Raw genomic sequence first — 26,879 nt, 5'->3', positions numbered from 1 at the left:
GAAATCTAATATTTCAGAAACGGTGCACCACAAAAATATAAAATCTGTACTGTTAGTTATGACTTGTAGAAAGACTAATTAAGCGTATAATAACAATTTTTAAAAATTTAAACAGCAAGTAAATTGTACATAAAAAAATGAGTATTTATTGTCACTTTTAGCTACTTGGAAATATCTGCAAATCACACGCGTTTCAAAAATTTCTAAAAAATGATATCTATGAAAATAATAATCTTTTTTATTAAATATAAATATTTGCGAAAAAATATATAGAAATATAAGAAAAAATATATAGAAAAGAAGAAAAATCACAATTCGTCAAAACACGTGGAATTTATTTGAAGCCACATCTTACAATTGAAAATTACTTACATAAATACACGTTACAATCGTGTAATTTGAAATTCGATCTTATCCTTCGCCGATCGTTCGCGCGCAAAATATAAGGCCTTAAAGCTTGCGAAATTCCAGGAAATCTACTACGCGATTTCGCTCTTAAAGTTATCTTATTGTTATCTACAGAAGAAGGGATATATATGAAACAAACGAGGAGGTCCGGACGTGTATCTTGTATTTACATATACATTAAGTTGCAGAACGTAATTGCAATCTCGTTTATACATACGCACATACACACACACATACATACATAGACACGCACGCACGCACAGATATGTAGATCGAATATACAATTAAAACTTTGGCGCGACCGACGGCGATGGAGGCAATTTCCCGAATTCGCCGAGACTAATTCCGTTATTTCGAATTTCGTCGCAGCAGGGATAAGAGATGTCGGCCTTAACGAGCTGCATCGCGTACGTGTACGATATAATGGCGGCGAATTTGGTGGAATTGCGGAGCGAGCGAACCGGGTCTGCATACAACCCATAAATTCGCTAATAATTAATAAAAAGCGCGGCGAAGCGGCCGCTGTGGCGTAATGCATGCGAGAGAGCTTCGTGCTACGAACAAAAACAAAAAAAAAGAGAGGAACGGGAGTGCGAGAGAATTAGTATCTTAAATTATATGCCACTAGGCAAGACGAAATCACACGCCATTACGGTGCTTCGCTATATGTTTACAACGACATAGAGCGATTATCTTCAAAAGTGCTGGAGATGTAAAAACTACGTAGCAAAAGGATATAAATATTCATATATGCGTCATGGCCGAGCGGTATGTCAAACGAATGCTACAGGCGTAAATATTCAATACATAACGCTAGTTATTTATTCTTGAAGAAAATTCTACAAAAATTTGCTCATTTATAGTAGTACGTGTGTACTCGATTTGTATTTTTTTTCATTCTGAAATAACATTTTTAGAATACACAATTTATAATTTATATTTTGCATTTCATGTTTAAAATGCATTTCCATGTTTCGCTCGGCCGCGATGCTATGAATCATATAAATAACAAACAATTATGTGTGATGACAAAAATGCACCAAAAATTCTATATCTATTGCATAAAAGCAAATGCGAAACGTCAAAGCGCCTTATTACATCGAATATTTCTGTACAAAAATAATTCGTCAGATTACAATCTACAACGAAGAAGTCACGTCTTTTTGATCCTTTGGGTTACAAGATTTTCGAGTGAGATGTTTCCAACGAGTATCCTGAAAGCAAAAATCCGTAAAGTTCGAAGCCTGTCCGATCCGCTTCTATCGTGCCCGCAAGAGTTTCCGCCGCAACTTTTACAACGTCCTCTTTTTCAACCGAGGAGGAAAATACCAGCGCGATTCAGGATTTCTCGTTCAATTTGTGAATCACCGACAGCCGGAATACAATTTCGTTCGCTGAAAGAGAAAGCGTACGATATATAAGCTTCGTAGATTCGTAGATTATTTGATAAAAGTGACGTTATACATCGCTTGAAAATCCAGTAGATATTTGAATTGAGGCTGAATGGACAAAGATAGAAAAAAAACGTAAAAAAATTCTCTGGAAACATGCCAAGCTCGCGGACATTGATGAGATTTTTTACAAGAAAGACACACGATAACTTTTCACTTTCGTCAAATAATTTTTCGAATAAAAGTGATTCTCTTATAAAAGGTTGTTTAATGTTATTTAATGTTATTTTTAGATAATTATCTAATATATATAAAAATTTAAGATTATAAGTTTTTTTAACGGAATTATTTAACATTATTAGCATGCAAAGTGCACGTTTCTTTGTGGAAAAAATTGACTTTTACTTTAATTATGATTTTGTACCATTATGAGCGCTCTCATAAACTTTTTAATGCCGTAGGAAAATAATGCAAGATTTAATAAATTTAGAGAAGAACGTACGCGCGATTCCATTTACGTCTCGATGCCATTGAAAGTTTCCATGTCATGCATGACACCATCCTGATTTTTCGTCTTGGGCGTGAATAAGCATCGATAGATCAGGGCTGAGATTATGGCGCCTCCGATCGGCCCTAGCCAGTATACCCAATGATTGCCCCAGTAATTATTCCAGACCGCTGGTCCGAATGTTCTGGCGGGGTTGAGACTGCAGGTAGTGTAAGGGGCAAAAGCGAAAGCAAGCATAGTGATGCAGAGGCCGAATTTTATCGGTATCGAGTCGGTGTTTTTCGCGTTTCGCGAGTCCCAAACTCCGCAGGCGAAGAAGACAAATATCCCCGTGGCTAAAGCCTCGGCTGCGACTCCATGAGCGGCATTTAACTTTGAACTAATTTTCGTCGTACAGAAGGATTCGATTTCCGTTGGGTCATCGCCATATAATAAATAATGCGGCGTTATTATCTGTAATTAATATATTAAAGGAACAGTTAAAAATATTAATATTATGGCGAATATTAAGTTGATCAATGTTTTTCAAAAGCTATCGTGAAGTGCGATCTATGAAACATTTAATTTATTGAAAGATTAAGCATTAACGAGCACATGTAGATAATTTTTAGGAGCAAACTAAAGAGAGAGTCCAAGTAATTTTAATATTGTAACTCTGAGATAACATAATTTTTACTTATAACGCGTCATAAAAGCACGAATATACATCGATATTAATATATCTTATAATTCGAATGTCTTTCGTAATCTTAAAGTTAATGAATATATGCATATTTATTGACCTTTAATAAACCGTAACCTATCACGCTACCCAAACATTGTGCAATGATGTAGAATCCGGCCATCGGGAGAGATTTATTGCCGAGAATTACAGTAGCTACTGTAATAGCTGGATTAACATGAGCGCCGCTGATATGGCCAACACACTGAAAAAAGAGAGCAAACAAGCAGCATTTAACCGACGATAAAATTCGATAACATTGCGTCTCGGCGCCTGACTTAATGCTAGTTTTATATATTTTTGTCAGATATATTTTCTTCATAAGATATTATATTATTAAAGGCAGGAAAGATCGAAATATATAAAATATATGAAAAAATAAAAAATAATATAAATGCTGCAAAACAATAGTATTATTCTTAAGATTAATACGCGTTAATAGTCAATCTAAATCACATAAATGATTTATACCTGTACTGCGATCATGACAGCAATACCGGAAGCGAGGGCGATTTGTATAGGTGGCGGCGGCCCACTTTTTGCTAAACTGCCCACGCATGCTGTGCATCCCAGAAAGACCAGGAGTGCCGTTCCGATTAATTCTCCCAGAACGGTCAGTAACTTGCTCCACCACGTGCTGTCTTCCTCCACCTTCTTCAACCCTGAATTATAAATAGACATTTCCATCATTAACATATCATCAATTTATATGCGGTGTCAACGCGTTGCTTGATAAAAGGCGTTGCCGTGATAAATCTCTCTAGACGTTTATGTCATAAATTTTTAACATCGTGTATAACGAAGGCGAAGGGAGAAGAGGGAAAGCAAACTTGTACGAGCATTTCGTGATAACTTAAAAAAATACATGCTAAATCTTTATTTATTTAATATTTATATCGTTTACATAAATACGTATAATAAAAAAATCCCTATAAGTAATAACAGTTTATAATTTACAATATATGGTATATTAATTTATAATTTACAATATATGGTATTATACGAATATAAAATTTGAAAATGGCGTTTTATGGAGCAGAAAGAGTAAAGCGCGTTACATGAATAATTTACAAAATTATCGCGACGAAGACGAAAGAAGATAAAACGCAGCTTTACGTTATCATTTTGTCGAGAAGGCCACTCGAGATTGCTGTCACCCTCGTGCTTTTACGAAAAGGTATGAAAATTTGCGCTCTCATACCTTTACCGATTCTCGGTATTTAATTAAAAAGCGACTATCGTGCACGAACGAACAGAGCAAAGTATACACATTTTTAGTTCTGCGCATTAAACGAATCAAAGTCAGCCAGATTAAATGAATATAATTGAGAAAAATCAAGACGCTCAAGGTGTGCTCCCGTTGAATGTAGTCATAACGATGATCGCTTTGTTTTCAAAGATAATGTGTATATAATGACGATATACGTGCACACATGTATTTAAACTGTCGTTTGCGATTTATGCACGAAGATTTCCGGAAGCGTAGGAGTGAAAAAAAAGATAATGAGAGCTGATTCAACAGAACTCTACATCTCTTTTTTTAAAGATTCCATAAAACATCTTAAAGCCAAAGATTATGCAAGATTATGCTATTTTGTTAATGTCATATTTGAAAACTTGAAAAAAATACTAGAATCTCATCATCCTTTCGAAGTTGTTCAGAAAAAAAGATCAGTTTTCCCGACATTTTTATATCTGTAATTTACGACGTTTCTATATCAGAATTTTATTCATGGATATATATGTTAAAAGATGATTGTTCTTCGATGAATTTCAAAAGTAAAATGTGCTCGGCACAGAAGTGTTTTTAGATCGACAGGCAGGATAAACTTGGACTGTTACTTTGTTGTAAACTTTCGAGTATAAAAACTTTGTTCGCTCTACGTCGAATACGATTACCATCGGTATAAACCTAAGGTAGAAGAGGGCAACATTGAATTTACATGAAAGCACATCGGTGAAGTTATGCACATCGTAAGTCGAGCAGCTCTAGCGTTGTTAAGGATGCTGGACTTCGATAAGTATTTTCCATTCTTGAATATCGAAGCACTTTGCGTTCCTTCTTTTTGACAGGATGGCATAGTTTCCTTCCATGTATATATCCGCATTAAATTTTCTCGATGTAATTCTCGCGAAAGCTCGCTCTATAAAATTTTCACGAGAGTGCTTGTAAAATTTTTGCCCGAGGCCAAAAGTTGAACCAAATTACAACTAAATTAAACTATGTCCTTTGAACTTAACTATCGTAATGCCCATTATTTTCGCATTACTTTACTACGCAACTTTCATTTATTTCATTCTACATAATTTACTCCAACTTTGAAATACAAAAATTAAGTTATATCCATAGAAAATGAATTCAATTCTCTCTTTCTCTTTCTTTCCCTCTTTCCATCTATTTATCTTTCTGCGCGCAATATTATAATGATATATGTTACAATGATAACGATATATGAAATATAAGATAAATATATTAAATGATTTGAATAAATCAATTATAATAAATCAAATATATAAAATATATCCTTATCATTTATATATTTGTTCAAATCATTTAATATATTTATCTTATATTGAGTAATGCAATCTCGAGTCAATATTTAGTATTTCAAGCACCAACGAGAATGACGGCTAAGTAATCAGTGCTGTCAAAGATCATGGCTTTGTGACATTTCTTCTCGTTCTATGCAGCATTGATAAAATTTTGCAATTATTTATCGGCATATTATTAATTATTATGAATAAGAATCGTTGAAAATATTAAATTATGAATATTATCATTGGACAAATTTCATTGATCGCACAGTTAGTAATTCATTCAATATAATACGTAATAATAAATGATTTATTTAGTTATTATATTGTATTTATGCGAAAATTATTTGACATTTCTTTTCCGATACTTTTCACTTCGCACACTTTCCATCTTAGCTTATTGTCGACATAGAAAAAAGATAAAGTCAATTAAATAATTGTGTTTTTTACTTTGTTTTATAATTAATTTGATTAGAATTGTTTTCAAACTTTATTCTTCATGCTACTATGTATAATATAAAATTGTTTAATCTTTATTCGGTTCATTTAGGTCAGAAGAAAACCAATATTAATTCTTTATCTACCATATGTATATCAATTTCATTGAAATATATACTTGCATTTTTATCATTAGGCAGATTAGCTATAATTAATTTGCATAGCAGTAATATCTCCATTATCTTACTATCTTCAAAATTAAAAATATTTAGAATTGACGCAAAAAAGTAAACCATTACTACATACAATATATATAACATTTTCATGCATAATTATTATATTTTAAAAATTGCCTTTTTCACAGAATTAAAAAAAAGAGTTAAGTAAAAAATAGTTGCGATAAAATATACAAACCGTTATCCTGCTTTGAGACACAAATAAAATGTGCATAAATTTGTACTTGTTGCGCGTTACATTTGCACAATTCGCGTTCCCCGAACGAATCATTGAAACGCGCTCTCCCGATTTTCATTCATACGATATTCATAACTTCACTTACGAATGTCAATATCCTTTGGCTGTAATCGCACTTATACATTTACATACGCATTCGCGCTTTTGAGCTACGCATAGAGATGCCAGAGCACGTTTACTCTAGAATTACGATCGAGTCGTCGTGATTAACCGTGTGTCGCACGGATATAATTAGAAGCTAGCACGTGTCACGTATGGTTTCCATTAGCGTACAAGCTTAGTGTGACATAGAGCGAGACTGATAGTGATCAGTCATCGACATTCGCGGATTAGCTGGATTTCGATACGATGACGGGAACGCAAAGCGACGTACTCGAAGCCGTTCAAAATCGTGTGTTTATCTTCTCAAAGGCGGACATTCTCCATTCCCGGACATCATATCGATTGCGAAAGTATATAACAAATATGTAATAAGTACTTGATGTATATTTGATATGTTATAAGTATCTGACGACACAAGGTACATAAAAGTTGAGAGCGGATCAGATATGAGTTGCCATTTTGAAAGTAAAAGCTATTACGAAGGTAATTATTGCGAAACCTAATTATCCAATTCTAATAATTAGGGAAAAACGAAAATTGCACGTCACGCCACAAAATAATTATGCCTGAAAGTTTATAGAAAATTTATAGAAGGAAATTTTTATGACATAAAGAGATACTGTATATGTGTATTTTTTTTTTACATTTGATGGGTGATAAATATTATCAGATAAATTGTGCGAAAAAATTTCACATTTTCTGTTCATTCCCTTTTTAGTTACTCATTCAAGATTTTGAAAGAAATAATTCGACGGTTTCGTGAAACCCGGCCACAGGGCAACTAATCGACATAAAGAAATTGGAACGCGTGTACTCTCTTGAGCTCTCTTAACATTTCGCTAATTTATCGCCGGTTAATGATCCGATGGTCGTAAACACGACAAAGTACTGGCGGAATAAAGTGTAGAAAGCCATTGCGCGCGTGTTGTGCATTCGGGCCAAGTGGGTAAAACGCATGCGAGACTACGTCGAAACACGGCACGTATGTATAACGCAGGATTCAAGGAAATATATCTTGCATCTTCACTGTCGAGATGTGCACTTTCCAAGTTGCGCGTAACTTGAACGCGATATCTCTAATCGTTAATTAAAAAAATCAAACCTCAGGAGAACGGAGGCTGCGGATAATTAGCAAGAAAGTGCCGGAGCATAATTGGAGACCGAGAAAGTAATCGACGATTATAATTGCCGAGTGAAATGTCTTGTATTTCTTTATATGTATAATATAATACTTTGCCCTCGCGATAACTTTTTCTTTTTTTTCATTTCTTTTCGTTCTTTTCTTTCTATTCATGCGATCTATCGAGGAGAAAGGAGAGGGAGGAGTTTGGATCGAGAAAGCGATGCGCCTTGTCGATGCACTTTCATTGATGCACCATCTATAGTATCCCGCAAACAAATCTGAATTAATGCCCATCGCTTTTAACGTCTTTCTCTCTCTCTTTGGAAAATTTCCATCGATATATACCGACCACAGCACGTATACCAGCTATCGATAGCGTATGAAAAGATAACAGGAATCTATCGTATCTATCGTATATGATTCGTGACTGAATTGATAAAGTAGCAAAATGTATTTCGCGTGTGTATATTGAAATATCCCGCGTATTTATATTATTTTTATACGAATCTCACTCATAATATATATTACCAAAAGTAATTAATCAAAAAAATAATAATAAATCAAAAATTACCAAAGGTAATATATATTAAGGTTCGGATTACATATCAAAAGTAAAACGATATATTTAATTAATTTGATAACGATAATATTGAAATTCGCTGTAATTTAATAATCAATCATCGAGCTATCATCGTTACTCGTGGATAAACCAATTATTAAGGTGGAATTTTTTCATTGAATTATAACCGCAGGTTTATAAAGAAGCACGTTGCACGTGAAATTAAGTGCGAAAATTTCTGTAATTAGTGAATCGCTTAATTTTTTGCAATTTGTGGTTAATTTTCCGCGCAATGCGCTTCATAACTAGATAGCGAAAAAGGCAATTTACTTCGACAATTTAGTACGAGAAAGGTATTCTCTCTTTCTCTCGGTATGCCGCGAATTTCAACGATCCCTAATAGCGACGACGTACGTACACGGTGAAATTTTCATAAATCAGCTGCACCGAAAGGGTAGAAAGCCAGTTTTTGTCGTAACGCACCTTGCAACGTGCGATGACGAGCGGTAAAGTATGCTTCGCGTTAATTCCCGACGCCTATTTCTTCGTATTGTAAGAATTTCGAAAGAAAAACACACTTACGACAAACCCGAGACTGTTCGTAATTTAAAAATAACTTTTATCGTAGCGATACATATGCCATAATTTATATTCCTAATAATATATATGTCATAATGTGTACGTATGTCACTACGAACAGCAAAACAATATTTGATCAACTAGTCGTGATCGATATTAACAAAACGATAAGATAACGTCGGACAAATCATTAATTACCTTTCTCACACATCTAAAGTTATATTGAAGTAAACAATTATATGTTTGAGATAAATACACAATCGTTCGTTTAATAATTCTTTCTATAATTCTCGCGTATCAGATGCTTCGATATAGCATCAAATACGACTCGTAACATAATTTTTATTTTTTAACTTGTGAAAAAATATTATTTATATTTAATTATATTTATTAATATTTAATTATATTTTTATAACTTGTGAAGAAATATTATTCCTTTCATCATAATTTATGATAATTTCGACGCGATAAACTCAAGTATAAAATATATATTGCATCGATTATTTTAATTACTAATTCCATTACGTGCCGTTGGCTCTGTTAATTAACCAATGTTAATAAACCTCGTGAACTTTAGCAAAAGTTACGCGCGATCGTATCCGCCCCCGTAATTACAATTTGCAATGCGCTCGTATTATACCGATCGATAAGAGTAAGACGTCTCACCAATTACTATAATTGGTTTTCATTTCACCCGCTAATGGGGTGAATCCGTTGAACTTTTGTCAGAAATCAAATGTAAAGTTGGCCGACGTGAAAATAACGCCTTTATTCCACGTGACATGACACGTTGCTCTCACGCATGTTCGTTATTATTCCGTGTGAAAGCACCGAGGATCCTCTGACATTTGCTAATCACCTGCCGGCCAGTCGCGATGAGAGCGTCCGAACATCCGTTACATAATACACGGAATATGCGTCTTCGATTCGTGTAACGCAGTTTTATCGCAAACAAACCTTTCGCGTGAAATAATGCTCAGCTATGAAATACGATGAGAATCATAACTTAGCGAATCACGTGAAATATACAACCGGCTACGTATGATTTGCAACGATTTGTCGTTACATGATCTCCGATATGATCTTCCCGCGAATCTACGATATCGAGCGAATGTAATTTCCACGAGCACGCAAGAGCGTTCTTTAAAATGTGAGCGTGTTATTTCTCGAGATAACTGAAATCACGTATTTCTCTTGAAAAATAAAAAAAAATATTATATCGATCTTATATATTTTCCAGCTAAAAGATTGTTTCGATAAAATTGCGCGAGCTTCTTAAAAATTACATTTACATCATTTGCGTGTTTTGAAATATTTCTTGAAATATAAAAAATTAAGAAAAAGTAAATATTTTCTCATAAAGTAAACTGAAAAGAAAGAAATAGCTCCGAGACATGTGTAAGCTTTGATTTATTTCAAGAATCATCAACACATCATTCACTTGTTCCAAAAAGCAAAGATAAATTTATCTGCCTTAAATCATCCATGTGTTTAATCTGTGTTTAGTTTTACCCAGCATTTTCGCGAATACAGGAATACCATCGAAATGTAATGCTTCTAGGTAAAGCTGATGAAAAGTTACGAAAAGCGTGCACACGTGAAAATATTCAAGTATTTGCTTTTTTTATAAATAAGAATAGAAGACTCGCACAGAAAATATTATACAAGCCACTCGAACATATAATCCACATTTTCACATCTCTCGTGCAACGGATGCAATGGATCCTATGAATATGAATTATAGAAAATGGGTTAGTAAGAGCATGGCAAAGAGAAATTCTCGGCTCGCGTTGAGAGGATGCAACGCCAATCTTCGATTAACTATCGTGAACATCGAGATGCATGAAAGCGCAGCGAGGCGCAAAAGCAAACGCGCTTTTCTCCATCGCCCACTTTTCTCGGGTTTTTGCTTGTTACTCTGCTGCTGTAAAAAAAATTAAACGAACGGCGCGCTTCTAATCGTGTAATCTTGCAGGTGAATTTAATGTAAAAACATTTTCCCTCGCGAGCAAAGTACGCTTGATATTTTTCGTTTACGAGAACTCTACTACGTTGTAATATCTGTCTTGTAACATCTGAAAAATCGCTGGATTCGATTATTCCCGGTAAATCTTCATACGTTGTCAATTACTCGCTTTTGCGCTTTTTGCGAGAGAACGATTTGCGATGATCGATTATTACATGCATAATTACACGCACTCTGATATAACGTATTACTGATTACACTACATCGTAACGATTTGCATAGTCGATTAGATTCGCGACGGAACGATGTCGAAAGTAATCTCATCCATTCGACGCGTTGCATAAAAACAATTTCTCAATAAGCGCCGGAAATGTAAAACACTATTGAAACACGCGTGATGCATACGTGATGGGATTTCTGACGCATTCTCGAATATTCGTAGAATGCAAATCAAAATTATTTGACCAGTATCATTAATGTTACACTGCAAATAAATTGAGAGGTTGCATTTAAAATCTTAATCTTATTTTTTAATATCTCGGATACGCTATTTTCGCATCCCGCGTCTGCATACGTCGCTTCCGATAATGGACTAATAGTTACTTCTTCGACGCCTTTAAGATTAACATTAGTCATATTTAAAAAGCTCGTTCCTATTAATAGCTTATACCGGAGCACATTATTTGAAACTACATGTACGTAAATCGGATATGAATGCCCGTCTACAATGATTTCTGTTTGAAACCCTCCTAACGTCACATTTTTGCTCGAACCCACGCCGTCGAAATATATTTCGCCTAAACTTAATCGAGGAGATCCAAGCTTAACATGTTCATCCGCGCGAATTAAAGTAACATCGCTTGAATCTATCACCGCCTTAATCTCGTAACCGTTGACCAGAACATTTTTAAAATATTTACAAGGCGAAACTCCCGACACCGCGCGACTTTCTTTATTCGCATTCGTCTTCTCGGAACATCTCGACGCGATATGCCCACGCTCGCCACATTTAAAGCATTTAGCGCCTCGCTCTTTTGTCGGACAATTTGCACTTACATGATCGCGCTCGCCGTAATTAAAACAACGTACAACTTTAATCGAATGATTTTTGTTTCCTCCACCGTTAACAGTCTCTTTTCGCTCGTTTTTATTTTGATTACCATTTCGTTTGTTCGATGTCGATGATCCTGGTGTGCCTGCTCGGTCTCGAAGAGTTACCTTCTCAAATGCTTCTAGCAATCCATTTGTTGTCGTAAATCGTTGTATACGCGCCTGGTTTTGAAGTGCCTCGTCTGGAATACCTTCAATTACGTACTCAAGTATCTCGCTATCGTCGATCGGTACTCGGTTGCTCATAATGATTTTCTCATAGAAATATTCGTGGAAAGTCTCGTCTTTCTTCCACATACGTTCTTCAAATTTTTTCCGAATTGCCACCTTGCTCTGTCGACGATGAAACATAGCTCTCAGCTCGTCCAGAAGACGATCAAATGTCATCGCAATGTATTCCGGTTTGGAATGTAGCCACTCGAGTGATTTTCCTTTAAGCCGCATGCCCACAAGTATTTTCGCAGTATCGTCTTCCAATTTATATGTCGCTTTGAGTAGCTTGACTTGCTTTTCCCAAATCTCATAATCACTAGATTGACCGCTGAAATTACTGAGCAAATCCGCTATTGCCGTAATATTTGCTCGCGGCTGACCGGCCAAAACATTGTTGTTCATGGCAGCAATGCTATGCGTCGGTTGTTGTCGACCTTCGTCTTCTGCAACTGGATCGGTATATACTTCTCGTCGCATTGCTTCTATTTCAAGACGTGCTAATACTAACTCACGCTCTAACAACTCTCTCTCTCTCTTCTTTCTCGAAAATGCCCGATTAAATTCCATTGACTCGTTATTATCCCGTTATGCACCGTTATTATCCCGTTATTATCCATTATCATCCGTTATCATCCCGGCTGAGCCCCCAAATTGTAGGATATTTTGGTGTAAGGATGTAAAATGGTATAGAATACTTTTTAGGACAAATGACAGATATTTATTTGTTGGATTACAAGATTAATATGAACAAAGAGATACACTCGTCTAACGTACGTCTTTGCGCTCTCGCAACGACACAGAGACTACTCGCATCGCGGACCGAAAAATGCTCGGGCGACCTATTTGTTTATACCTAACTCAAGTGCTCAGGTGGTCTATCTGTTTATTTCTAGAAAAATACTCAAGCACTTGGGCAGCCCTACGGACTCACTCTCCTTCATATATTTATTAATTTATTACCGAAATTAGAAATTTATAATTTTTTATTCCAAATTTAAAAAATATTGTTATCATCTGTATGATGTATATTTTTATTGTACCTCAATATTTTTACATATCCATGGATATCTACAACTGATTTTTTTATATATTATTCGCTAAATAATTAAATTATAGATTCAGATAATTTCAGGAAATTTTTTGTTGTATCTATTATATATAACATTACGTTTGTGTGCGATTGAGCATTGCATCTTGCAATTGCGATAAGTATTGCTTAGCGTGATGCAGTAATATTTATGCAGGTTATATCATCATATGTGGAATGCGTTATGTCGACCGTATGTTATAAGCTTGCAGAGAAATAAGGCTCATAATGCAGACTTATCTTCATCTATTTATCTACATAATTTGAGGTACAAAGTGATAGAATGCATCTAATCTATAAGTAATGTATTATAAAAATAAAAAGACTTTCGATTTGTTTCGTATATAATAATTATTGTCAAGTATCAAGTCAATCGATATGTAATTCCAAAATACACTTGGAAGATAAATAAAAGATACTTTTTTTTATTATTGATATACAATTCTTTATCGTCGACAACTTAACAATTCTAATCTATTTCTTTTTCGAACTGTGTAAACAATTGATTATAATTTATAATACATAGCATATATAGCATAAAATAAAATGCACGGGTTTACTGACCACGAGGATCTTATCTCTATAGTTACATCATCACATGTCTGCAAAAATACTTCCCTATTTCGCAAGAGTCAGCAGAAAAAGTACACGGTAGTCTTTTTCTGTGTACCCGGAATACGCAATCAAGAGTATAACGTCGCGTACCGTTGCTGCAAGTATGACAGTGGGTCAAGTTCGCGATGTGAATGGCCGGAGTACGGTGACTGTCAAGCCAGACTCGCGAGATGTATCGAGACTATCTTTCTTCCGTCATTGGCGCCGTCTCAATTTGTAGCAACCGAAAAAGAGATTAATTTTACATACGTATTCGCTACCGAACTATCCGAATTCCTACCCTTTTGAATTTTCATTCTCGAAATTTTATTACGAGAAGCCGTGCTTCGGGATACGAAACATACTTTCTCTAATGTGAAGCTTCAAACACGATCAAAATGTGTATAAAACGCTTATATAATGAATATGTTATGAATTATGAGAGAACATTTCTTGAAGTTTCGAGATTGTTAAATGCTACAAAAATATTTCAATTAATATTACAATTATAATATATTGATTGTAATTATGTATTAATATTTTCACACATTACGATATTTATGAAATTTAGCTTACAAGGCTTTTCGTCTATATATTTTACTTATTAATTATTTTTATCTTAACATTTATTAATTGTTAATGACATATAATGTCAATTATGTAACGTGATATATTTTTATTATATTAATTTTTATATTTTTATTATATTAATATTAGTTTATTATTCTCTCGAGATAATACAAATCTACGTTGGAAACTCATTTCGAAAACATTTACGGAGAAATAGGCGGATAAATAATAATAAGATAGCGTTATATTGCAATACAAAAGGCTATTGTCTCGTCTTTGATTGCATTCCCACCATTTGACATTTTAGTTTCTACTTGCTATATCATTGCACATATCGTGATGGAAGCGGAGCACCGTCGTGAGACCGGATACGGAGGAAGTATCAGTAAATTACGCGATTGTCACGATAAATCGTTACGAGAAAGAGTGAAATTCCGGATTTTCTAAAACTCGAGAATATCACGATGTACTAAATTTTCTCAAAGGAACGCTTGTTCGATTTACAGTAGGTTCCCCAATCTGGCAATAATTATGTCTTCTCGAGAAACCGGAGCAACTCCATTATGATAACATTAATTATGCGAATTTCTTAGATTTCGATAAATGTGAATTAAAAGATGCAAAAAAATGATATGAATACAATAAAAAGTATATAGCAAAGAAATTATAACAGTCGAGAAAAAGAAGAAAATTAATTATTTATTTTTCACTTGCGCGAGATTTATTCCCTGTGTCTGTAATAAAGTTGGAAACGTTTATTACAATTTGTGTACCTACATATATCTCATATTTCACTTTGTGTGTACTGCTCTTGTTACTAAATTTAAAAAGCAACATCGATTCCATCGATAATATTTTGCATTAACATAATTTGATCTGTCAACGATCTGTCAACAGACTAAACTTCTTTAAATGTTTGGCGGGACGACACATCGAGAAATTATTGCTGACATTGATGTATCCACACTATAAACATATATATAGTAACTTACATCAGAAATCTGCGTCGCATCGTGCATCTTTAGCGATAAAAATGACGTAATATTTGTAGTGGAAATTTTTTACGAGGCGGCCACGTGTTTCTAGGTTTACGATTTTATTACGGAAATTGTGTAATATATAACATGATAACATGATGACATGATAACATGATGACATGATTATTTTGAGAAATATTATTTAAAATACATTTTTCTCTCTCTCAAAATTTCATCTTGATTTAAAGAAAAATTGTTTATGAAGTTTTTTAATAATATTTTCAGGATTTTTGTTTTCACAATCAATTTATGAACGCAAATAAATATTTGTGAGCTTGTAACAAATTTCGAAACAAAGTATTCAAAGTACTTACATTAACATGGCATGAACAAGTTTCTAATCACTTACAATATTCTAGAATGAGATAGGGATTATGAGATGGTACGTGATCCGCATCCTAATATTTGTTCTTCGTGTAACTCTTCGTGTGCTATATTAAATTCAAATTAATTCCCGGAGACTATCGCGTGTATATCCACGATTATAAATCGCGATCGCGGGTGAAAGTGCACACAAATAATTCAGTATTCCGCGTACGATATCCATTTCTCTAGATTTTCTCAGGGAGATACAGTCCACAAAAAGTCATTGGGGAATAATCAATTCCTCTCACCCACATCTCCTTCTTTTCTTTAGTCGTTTATCGAATCTAAGACTTTCACGAGACGCATTGTAAGGACGTTTGACGGAAATGATGCTTCTAGTTAATTAACACCTCACGACGTAGACATTCTGCGAAGCGTATAACAAGCTAGAGGGGCTAAAACAGAAGATCGAATCGCCTGAATTAAGATCTCAAATCGCATTATTTTTCCGCACTGATAAAACGAAGGAAAAAAGAGCGAGAAGAAAAGGAGCTCGGTGTTAAGCATACGCGTGTCCCGCTTTATAATTACCGTCTAATTTCATTAGACTCTTCGCGTACGTACCTCGTAAAAACGTCCGAGCAAACCGTATTTCCTGATGCGATCGCATTATTCACTTTCTTTTTCCTAGAGAAACGACCGAAATACGCTCGTCAAAAGAAACAATCCGCTTTCTAGATCAAACGGCGAGACGCATTGCCGATCGAAAACTCTCGTTATGATAGCTAAAACTACTGCAACTTTTGTGCATTTTAATGAAAGAAAAGATTATATTTGATAATTCAGATAAATGTAATCTATAAAATGTATGAATAGAATATTGATTTAACAGGAAAGGGATTTTATCCATAAATTATTCTCGAAGATCATATTAGATTAGAGAGTATAATCAATTTCGCGAAGTCACGTGCTCGAAACGTGCATTGAACATTTTTTCTCCGATGCGAAAACATCGTTCGCATAATAAATGGCCGGTGCGACTTGAGATGATGTTATCCCCAAGCGCGAGAACTTACCTAATTTTCCTAATTTTCTCGTATCAAGAATGCCGCTGATACGGCGAGATGTGCTTCAGGAATGCAAAGGGGAGAAAGGGAGAAATTTCCCTCGGAGTCTTGCAAATCCGATTTCCGACCCAATTTTCAGATCGGGGAATACTCGTAGAGCGTTGCTTAGCATGCGCTTGGTATAATGCAACCTCCGCTTTCTTCTTTCTTTCACCGAGAAAACCGACGCGATGCGATGGCGAGGAATATTCTGGCGAATAGGAAGTCGGTCGACTCGCGATAGCAGACGATTCCGTGAGTTTAAGGTCAATCTCGAAAGCAGGAACGAACGAACATTCGCGAGGCCTTTCCATTTTGTTACACGATCAATTCCTCCTATGAAACTTTACCGAAATGACTTCTCTCTGTACGTTCCTTTTTTCCGAATAGGAAGCCGCGAAACTTTCATTGCAGAATCTCAAATTATATATATGTGTATGTCCCTACATATGAACAAGAAAATAAAAATGATAAAAGTTTTATATCTTTCCAATATTCTCCAAGCATTAAATTCTCTCAGAACTATCACTTTGACAATCACAGATACCAGAAAATAAAATAAAGACGAACAAATACCGTTTTTTATAATCGCTGCATGATCGGATGATCTCGAATTAAAAGATCTAGATATATATTTTCGTGCGGAAATAGCTGCAAAGTTTCATATTCTAATGGAGCGATAATCTCTATGAATTATAATGAAATTCGTTCCAAATGGTTTTACAGACAGGAAAATTTGTCACTTTAGCAAATTAGAGATCGTGTCATTATTCACTTGCTCGTGTTGATATTTCGCAGTGCGTTTTACTTTTTACGTTTTATTTTTTAAAACATTTTTTAAAATTTCTGCAAACTATGTCACGATAAAATCGAGATAAAATCGGATTACCCAATTTCGATTAAACTCTATAACTCTGTACAAAAATGAATTATGATTTAACGCGAAATTTGTTTTAAGAAATCGAAAGCCGACTCGATTTTTAAAAAAAAGAGAAATGTGCGTAACGTAAAAATTTGAGCCATAGAAAAAAATTAACAATTTTTGCATTATGAAAATTTTCCCATAAAACAATCAATTTCTATTAAATATACTTGTCAACCATTTTTAATTTGCATTTGATTTTCGAGATATGAGTTTCTATTAAAATCTGTACATCTCTCTTTTTCGAAACTATTTTTTATTCAATTATAATTGCACCATTAATTAATACTCACAGGGTGCCTTCAACTTTTCCTTAGCCGATTGTAAGCTGCTAGATCTTAGCGTGATACCGATGCTCTTAGATTTTCCAGAATTATCATTCGATTGAGATATCATCGATACACCATTTTGCTCCATGTCGATTCAATTAAACGGTCACTGAAAATATAAATTACAATTGATTATTACTAGTTTTTCATTTGAGTTATGATATACTGCGCAAATTACTTTTATGATTCTTATATGATGACCTTCTTATATGAAGAAATTGTAGTGGAAAAATGAGCACAAAAAAAAGTTTACAATAGATATATTTTCTTCTCGTTATCTTATCAATTCCTACTGCACTTTGAAATGATTTGTTACTTCTGCTGCAGTAAGTTGCCGTATAATTGTAATGAATTACGATAAAACTGGCCATTTTTAAATATTTTAGATTCTAATAATTTTTGGTAAAATTCTCTGACAAATGTTAATAATATTTTTGATGAAATCTGTTCATTAAAGTTGACAACTTGCAAAATGAAAAGACCGATTCTTAATATATTTTTATCGATTGACTTTGCGACATAGAATATCTGCGACAAACAGACATAATCGATAATAACATCGATATCTTATACAATTAGTTGAAATTCGTCAGATCAAACAATGGAGTTATATCAACATGTAAATAATAAACAAATGAGAAACTGAGTTCTCCGAGCTGTCAAACGAACTTTGACGTCCCGTGTAAGCGATTGAATCGTACGCTTCACGCCAGGCAATTGCACTTCGTTAATTAAATCTGTGATTTAGTACGCGCTTTATCAATCGATCGCGGCTTGTCGTGACTCTGCGTTGAATACATCGCTGTACTCCTGATACTTTAGTTCACGTAATTTTTGTATCGATAAGTGTATATTACGTGTAAAATAAATATTAATTTTTTAATAACGTGGGCATGAAGAAATCATTGTCTAATTTTCCTTAATTTCTTATTTAATATGTTTTTACTTCCTTATAATGATTTTCTCTCTTTTTCTATTATGCAAACTTTCGATATTCTAATTTAATACAATTTACGGAATTTGTTAAACCATTTGCATGCGTTTCCGCAGCGTCGCGTTGCATCTGTAATGATGTACACGGTACATGTTAATTTTAAATTACAAATATTGGGAGTTTTAAGGAAACAATTAGAAAAAAAACATCGGTAGCTGTTAATTAATTTTACTTAACCCATTTTCATCTTTCGACAAGATTAATTATCATAAATTACGCAACAACATTGATTTATAATCGATATGCTTTTGCAATTTAGAAGCATAGTAGAACATTTTAATTTCCGTTTATTTAACTTGGAGGGTTTTAACATGACTAATTAGCCGACGAAAAGAAGTAAACATAAACAGCATTTTAAAATAAATTTCTTCACACTTAGCACAGCATGTTATTCCTATCGATCGCACAGAAGTCGGGAAAATTTTCGTTTACAATATTCGATCTCGCGAAATGCGATCGTGAAAAAGGAAATCACTAATTTTCAATTTTTCATGCCACGAAGAAAGATTTCTTACCCCGAAGAGGACGAGTTGGCAGCTGCAACGTTACACAAACTTTAACACGACCTCGCTCGTAGGCCCGATCGTTAATGAATCATCAAGAAATTCGCACGAACGATCGGCACATCGGCGGAGAACAAACGTGCCCGCGGCTATTGTTGTTTATCCACGTCTTGTCTCTTATTGTCGAGTGGTTTCGAGGAGACTGAATCGTTTCGCGACTCGCGTTCACCTCTATATGTAGAAAACCCTCCACTGTGCCAACGGCCGTCACTCTCCCGTTACACGATGATTCCGTGTATTTCCGCACACGGCCGCGCGAAATGTACGTACCTGCCAAATTATTATCAAGACATCGCACGCGCGCACGCTCGCGATGTCGCTTTCGCGTCGAAAAATATTTACCATCGTATTCATTGTTGACGATTATCTCACGGTATCGTATGTGCAAAATCTACTGTTTGCTCATCGACCCAGATTTAACACGCTTTCTCTCTCTTTCTCTCCTTCTCTTTGTTAGAAACAAAAGAAGAATATCTTTTGGCAAATTAAAATACAACAGTGTAATTAAGGTGAAAGAAAGAAGGAGAGAGTATTTCTTCTTTAATTCATTTCAGATGGACATGAGAACAAAATTTTAGCACGTATAAAGAATAGTTATTATGATAGAAACGTGCAGTATATATATATTTTTTTAATATAATTAATTAAAACTTTAAAAACTACAAAGAAAATGCATGGCATGACATTAATTGAAATTTCATAGAAAAATATTTTTTATAATTTTTGATGAGAAATACTGCACATGTACGATAGCAATATAATGAACCCTTTATGTGTATTATGTAAAACACTGCCAAGAAATTATCTGATTGAGACTTAATCATCGACAAATAAATTTTAATTTGAGATGGAGAAATTACTGTTTTAATTAAATTTTTAATTAAATTATTGTTTTAATTAAATTATTTCTTGCCAAAAAATTTGATTGTAATTATAATTTTAATATCTTTGTGAATATTTAATTAGTATTTCTTTCTTACTTAATATATACAAGTTCTTTTTTGAGGATGTTTATTTATTTTTATTAATATTATGAAATTCCACTAAACATACCGCTGAAAAACTTTGTAAATCGAATTTTTGTCGAAGATTTTGCGCTTCAGATTTTTGTATACTTATATTTGACGTTCATACTAAAATAGCTTTGAAAACATATCACGATTTCTTATGAATGCCAAAAATTATAGAATCTTGGTTTGGTTTCTCTAATTTATTTATTTCTGTTCCTTAATTATACATATATATATATATATATATATATATATATATATATATGTATCTTTTCTCTTTAAATATGTACCTCATTTTTATACTTATATATTTTGTTTTACTAATTTTAATAAATATAGCATTATATTTTTTTAGAAACGTAAGCTTAAAATAATTTATTATTTTAAGCTTACGTTTCTAAAAAAATAAATTATTTTAATATTATAGATATATATATTAACTCCAATAACTGTTTCTGTTCATACGTAATTACAGCGAATAGTTCATGCTTTTTTCTTTTTTTTCTGCTTTCTTCTTAAACTGCTAATAAAAATAGAAATAAAAAATAGAAATTGAAAATAAACAAATTGAAGACATCACATAAAGAAGATTGTGAAATCATTATATTTTCAGATAAAATTTTTTAATTAAAAAGACTGTCATAATTGATAATATCATAAAAAATTCATTATTCATAAAAAATTCATTATTCAGTGTATTATAAAAATATTTTTAATACACAAAATAAATTCAAAGAATATCTTCTTTGTAAGAGAGATATTTTGGCGAAATATTGAAAATAAATAAACATTTAACAAGATATTCTATATTTTTGTATGTGTAAACATTTAATAATATATTCTTTATTTCTTGTTAACATTATAAAATGTGCTCTATATGGAAAATGAGTTTTTTCTCCCTAAAATGTCCGTTTCTTTTAGCATTTGCACTCTTCTTTTGTAAATTGCATTATAAAATGATTGAATTACCTGGAGCAATAAAAGGGATATTTTCGAGAAAATGGCTAAAGGATCCTGGTGACGTATTATCCTTCTTATTATCTTATTAATATCATTTATAGACTTTATTATTATCTTTTCCGCCGTCTCTTCAATGAGTGATAGACGAGTTTTGTCGGAACCAGGTGCGCTCGGTGTGCAATCTATATTAATTTCGCTATTTTCGCAATCACCGAATTGAACAGCAATGGAGGAAAAGTACGAACAGGCAGATATGTGAAATCATGCTATCTATTTACCTAAATGGTGTGGACAATAAGAATTGTATTGTATGTTCTCTTAATAAAAATACAATGCACATGTTACTACATTGCGTGTGAATAACGAATTGAAGAAAAATGAATTTGAAGATAAAATAAATTTAGCTATTAATAGTTCTTATTAGCTTAACATTACAAATGATAATATATTATCTATGTATAATCATAGATCGGAATCTTAATCACTCATCAGATGGAGATGTGAAACATAAAAGTATTTGAGACAAAGTTTTTTTTTTTTGGAAATATGTATAGAGTCTTCCTTTAATTTTTGATGAGGAATATATATTTATTGAAAACAAAAAATATATATAAATTAATAAGATGTGAAGATATTTTATCGATATCTTGAATAATAAATAATATTCAACATAGTATTTAAGCTAATACTACTGTGGAAAAATAAAATATTTTTTCACACATAAGATATAAGTAATTAATAATTCATTATATTTATATATAATTATTAATAAACTGTTAATAATAATTAATATAATTATTAAATATGGACCTAATATAGCAGCTATATTAATTCAAGATAGAGTAGAAAAAATTATAAAATATAAAAAAAAATAATAGAGAAAAGATATAATACAAAATATATCAATGTTATATCAAAATGTTTTAATAAACAAATAAAAACATATAATGAACAAAACAAATAATGAGCAAAGTAATACATATGGTGAAAGTTATCTACAATAAATTCCATTAAATAGATTAGCAAGTCTTGAAGAGGTTCTCCAAGATTGAAATCTTGAGGAGATTTGAAATTTTGAAAAGTACTTTTTTCGATATTTATTAATCTATTTATGAAAAATGCATATTACAGTGGCGCACATCGTGTTTGCTTGCCTCGCTACGACTGAACGATAAAAACTGATTCCAACAATTTGACATCTTACGTAAATACCGTCGCTACTTTTTCTATCAAACAAAGCCAGACGTATATAGTATTTACTAAGTCGAATATTGTCATTTAGCACTTGTGCAAATGTCAAGAATGATCTTAAAAAAATTCTATACCAGCATACATATATATCATGTTATATTATCTAAACAAGTGTACAAACAAAAATGTAAACGCTCAAGTAATTAATAATGCATATTGACAATTGAATTGAAATAAAACTTCGCGTGTTTATCGTTTCTTTCTTTGTTTATCTTCAGATCATTATGCGATAAAATTATACGCATTACACATTTATACATACAATACGCCGAACGATTAATTATTAGCATTCTTCTGTACAGGGAGTAGAAATGTAACATCGCAATTAATTAACAATTCATTAATAACTCGTATTTAATGAGTGACTGCACTTTTTATATACGTAAAATACACTTTGATACTTTACGCATTTGACTATTAAAAAATGTGATATATATTTATTACTAAAAGATGCGATAAATATAGATATTAACTTGACAACTTCAATAATTAGACCGTAAGTAGACAAAATTGACCTATTAGTGCAAGAAAATGTTATACAACCTTTAATATATGTGTGTAATGTGACGGATATATATAAAGATGACAGCCTAAAACTGTTTTAAACCGTTTAAAAAAATAACAGGTACAAAGTATAAATCGTTATGCAAATATATTATACAAAATATTTTACGATGTTTCGCAGCATTTCATAATGCTTTTACTTAGGAGTCCTTTGCAGTTTCGTCTGTATCACAGTCTTCGGCAGTATTTTGTCCTTGTAAAGCGCGACATTTTTGCAAACGCGCGCAACGTGGACAGCAGTGATTACGTTTAGCCCATCAAACGCAATGATGTACTGCCGAACACTGCGGACAAATAATTGAGCTCACATCCCATGGATAAATGATCTCGTCGTTGCCGCATATCTCACATAAATGTCCCCTGAAAAGCATAATTTTTATATCAATTCTAATTAAATTAAATTAAATAAATAAATATATATATGTATATTGATTAGTGACAGTAAAAAACTATACACTTTTATTATTTTATTAAAATATTTTACATCATGAGAGAAACTATCATTAGAAATAATCACTAGCGATTTTATCGCTAGCAATAAAATAATGTTGAACAACCAATAAATTATAGTCAAGTATATCAAATACATTGTGTGTTGCCGTCAAAAGTCAACATATTATGAATGATATTTATTTAATTTTGGAATGATAAATAAATCTGTCTGTGATTTAATCGTACATTAATGTAAACTTTCAAGAGATTTTTCAAATAATCAATTCATATAACGATCAATTAAATGATCTATTTAGGATGATAATGTATTAAATACAATATCTGTAAAGCATTCTGAACATTGCTCGTGTTTGTACATTTCTCTATCTGTACTCTTTATCTTTCTCTTTGTTATCTGTGATATAACTGTAATTTTTCATGTTTTGAGTTAGAGATTAGTGATCAAATTAACCATATGAACAAATATATGTAGATTGAAAATATAAGCATATGTACAAATTGTCTCTGATAAATCTGAATAAATATTTGTCTCGATTTGAGTTTAGAAACATTGATTTCTATAAAAAAAATGAATTTCAAAAAAATTATGTCTCATTTAAAGACGTGTCTCAAATTAATCATTAATGCGAATTAAAAATGAACATAATAACGATAACATATTAATTACGATAACATACGATAACATATTAATTACGATAACATATTAATTTATTTTATCAAAGCATCAAAATTGTTGACATATGCAAATGTTTTATTATTCTTTTATTATTTTATTATATATCTAATTACGCCATATGTTTAATTACATATTATCGCAATTTTTCTTCTTTGCGTCAAACACTTATCTCGTGCGATTATCGTCATCGCTATTTACCTATCTTCGAGAAGATTATATCGCACAGTATAAACTGAAGGTTTAATAGCAAAAAAGAACCGATGAGATTTCTCGTAACTATACAATGTTAAGTAATCGAATCAACAAGCACTAGACGCTGCTTTCTCATTACGTTCAACCACATTTTGCATAACATTGTCGTGGCCGACGCGGGTCGATGACTCCGATGGTATTTATTTGGACACTGAGAAACGAAAATACTCTTTTTCCTCTGCGAGATGAAAGACGTAAAGAAATAGAGTATTTAATAATAAATACGTATTAATAGAGTATTAGTATTTATTATTAATAGAGTATTTAATAATAAATACTTATAATTATATTTAAAGTTAATTATAATTATAAAATTATTTCCTTGTAATTTATAATTCTAATTGTTTTAATTATTTGCATAATTTTATACTCAATATTTTTAATATGCTCTATATATATATATATATATATATATATATATATATATTCGTAAAAAAGTACGCTTTATTCAATAATGTACTTTTAATCATGCGAATTGGAATGAATAGCGAACTATTTATCGTCGTAGATAATCAGTGATTACGACAAATCGGAGTCTTTAATGTCATGGTTCATTTGTCGCGCTGGAAAACCAAAAGCAATCTGGTTCACTGTCACGCGACTATATTATCAAGGGAAAGAAGAAATATCTTCCTGAAACCGCGAGAACTGGATTCACAATTACCAAGAACACGATAGAGAAATACAGATGTATGAGATAAGATGTGTAAGCTCGATAAGCTCGTGATATTTTTCATATGTCGAGAAATATTAAAACGATAAGTAATGAGAAATTAAAGAAAGGAGGAAAATGAAATAAGAAATGTAATATTTTATTATAAAATTTGAAATATTTAAAATGATAAATGTATGAGATTCAAAAATGAGAAAATAAGAAAATTAAGATTGATCGAATTATCGGCTTAAAATGTTGGAACATTACTTGGTGGGATCTGAAAGTGACTGAGAAACAATCATATTCATAATTGCTGCTCAGCTACCGTACTACGGTTGCTCTCTCTTTCTCTTTGTGTTGAATGACAAAACAATACTTCTAATAAGACTTTTCCCTTTCTCTATTATCCATAGAAGTGATGATGTTGCCCTTAATTCTCTCGATCTTGCTTTCGACAAATTTTTATACGATCGTGCACATAATATATCCAGCGCACGCCGATCAATCATTCTACAGGGTGATCGATAGACGCATTCATCGGCTCGCTCCTCGTGATAAAGCAAAAGGGAAAAATCGCGTGATCGATGGCAGCTAGAAGTATAATCCTTCGAAATGATATCTGAGGATGGGTGAATAAGAAAGATATATCTCGCTCGAGCAAACAGTCTCGCGATGGTAGAGAGGAGATGGATAAATAATGCATTCGTGTGCCATAATCACGGCGCGTTTCTTCTTGCCTCTGAGAAAGGAACAGTAGGTCACCTGGTGTAACAGAAAATGCAGAGGAACCCGATGTTTCTTGCCCGAGATTATAGACAAACGGCTGCCCTGACCTCCTCCAATTATGCGAAAATCAGTTCGCGTACGGTACGAGAAGTCAATTTTTTAAATATTGATATGGACTATAATAAGCAATTAAAATAATTATATATTTGTGAAAATGATATTTATAATTAGAAAGTCAAACGATATTAAATAAATAATATTTATAATTAGAGAGTCAAACGATGTTATAAATAAATTGAAAAAATATTTATAGAATATAAATTTTGAATATGAGAATATTAAATTGTGTATTAATTATCCGAGATATTAATAGTATATTAATTAATATTGTGTTTTAGAATAAAAATAAAGATATTTATTGATTAAATATACATAAGAAATTTTAGAAAAATCGCTGTAATTATAGATCTTACTATTCTGATCATGAGGCACTTTTTATTAATATAAAAATAATATCGCATACAAAATTAAGCCTTCTTATATCTGTTGAAAAAATACAGAGTGGAAAAATACCGTGTAGGAAAAGTACAGAGCACAAAATTTTCATGATGCAGCGCGCAGGAATCCAAAATTTAGGTCTTTACTCAGCGTGATAGAACACATCCTCGATTAGCGTTTAATCTATCGCACCGCATAT

General features: G+C 32.6%; 1 protein-coding gene across 1 annotated transcript; it reads right to left on the bottom strand.

Moving 5' to 3' along the window:
* Positions 1–314: 314 nt before the first annotated feature.
* On the bottom strand, positions 315–19,852 carry LOC145964737 (aquaporin AQPcic). Its single transcript, XM_083087781.1, has 6 exons — positions 19,588–19,852; positions 18,043–18,187; positions 3,500–3,690; positions 3,090–3,233; positions 2,302–2,760; positions 315–1,802 (listed from the first exon to the last, which is right to left on the bottom strand). Exons 2-5 carry the CDS (start codon positions 18,164–18,166, stop codon positions 2,314–2,316), a joined length of 906 nt encoding a protein of 301 aa, XP_082943907.1. The 5' UTR covers positions 18,167–18,187; positions 19,588–19,852; the 3' UTR covers positions 315–1,802; positions 2,302–2,313.
* Between the last annotated feature and the right edge of the window lie 7,027 nt (positions 19,853–26,879).

Source organism: Camponotus vicinus, unplaced genomic scaffold (genome assembly GCF_025532165.1).
Source record: "Camponotus vicinus isolate PSW18456_S1 unplaced genomic scaffold, iyCamVici1.0 SCAF_14, whole genome shotgun sequence".
Lineage (NCBI taxonomy): Eukaryota > Metazoa > Arthropoda > Insecta > Hymenoptera > Formicidae > Camponotus > Camponotus vicinus.
The sequence above is the reverse complement of the archived record's forward strand: the minus strand, read 5'-3'. Positions and strand labels throughout refer to the sequence as shown.

Excerpts from the sequence above, each read along its gene's own strand:
- LOC145964737 (XM_083087781.1), bottom strand. The coding sequence starts at position 18,166 with ATGGAGCAAAATGGTGTATCGATGATATCTCAATCGAATGATAATTCT. Across the intron at positions 3,691-18,042 it reads GGAAAAGTTGAAGGCACCCT|GGTTGAAGAAGGTGGAGGAA; the intron begins GTGAGTATTAAT and ends TTTATAATTCAG. Across the intron at positions 2,761-3,089 it reads TAGGTTACGGTTTATTAAAG|ATAATAACGCCGCATTATTT; the intron begins GTCAATAAATAT and ends TATTAATTACAG.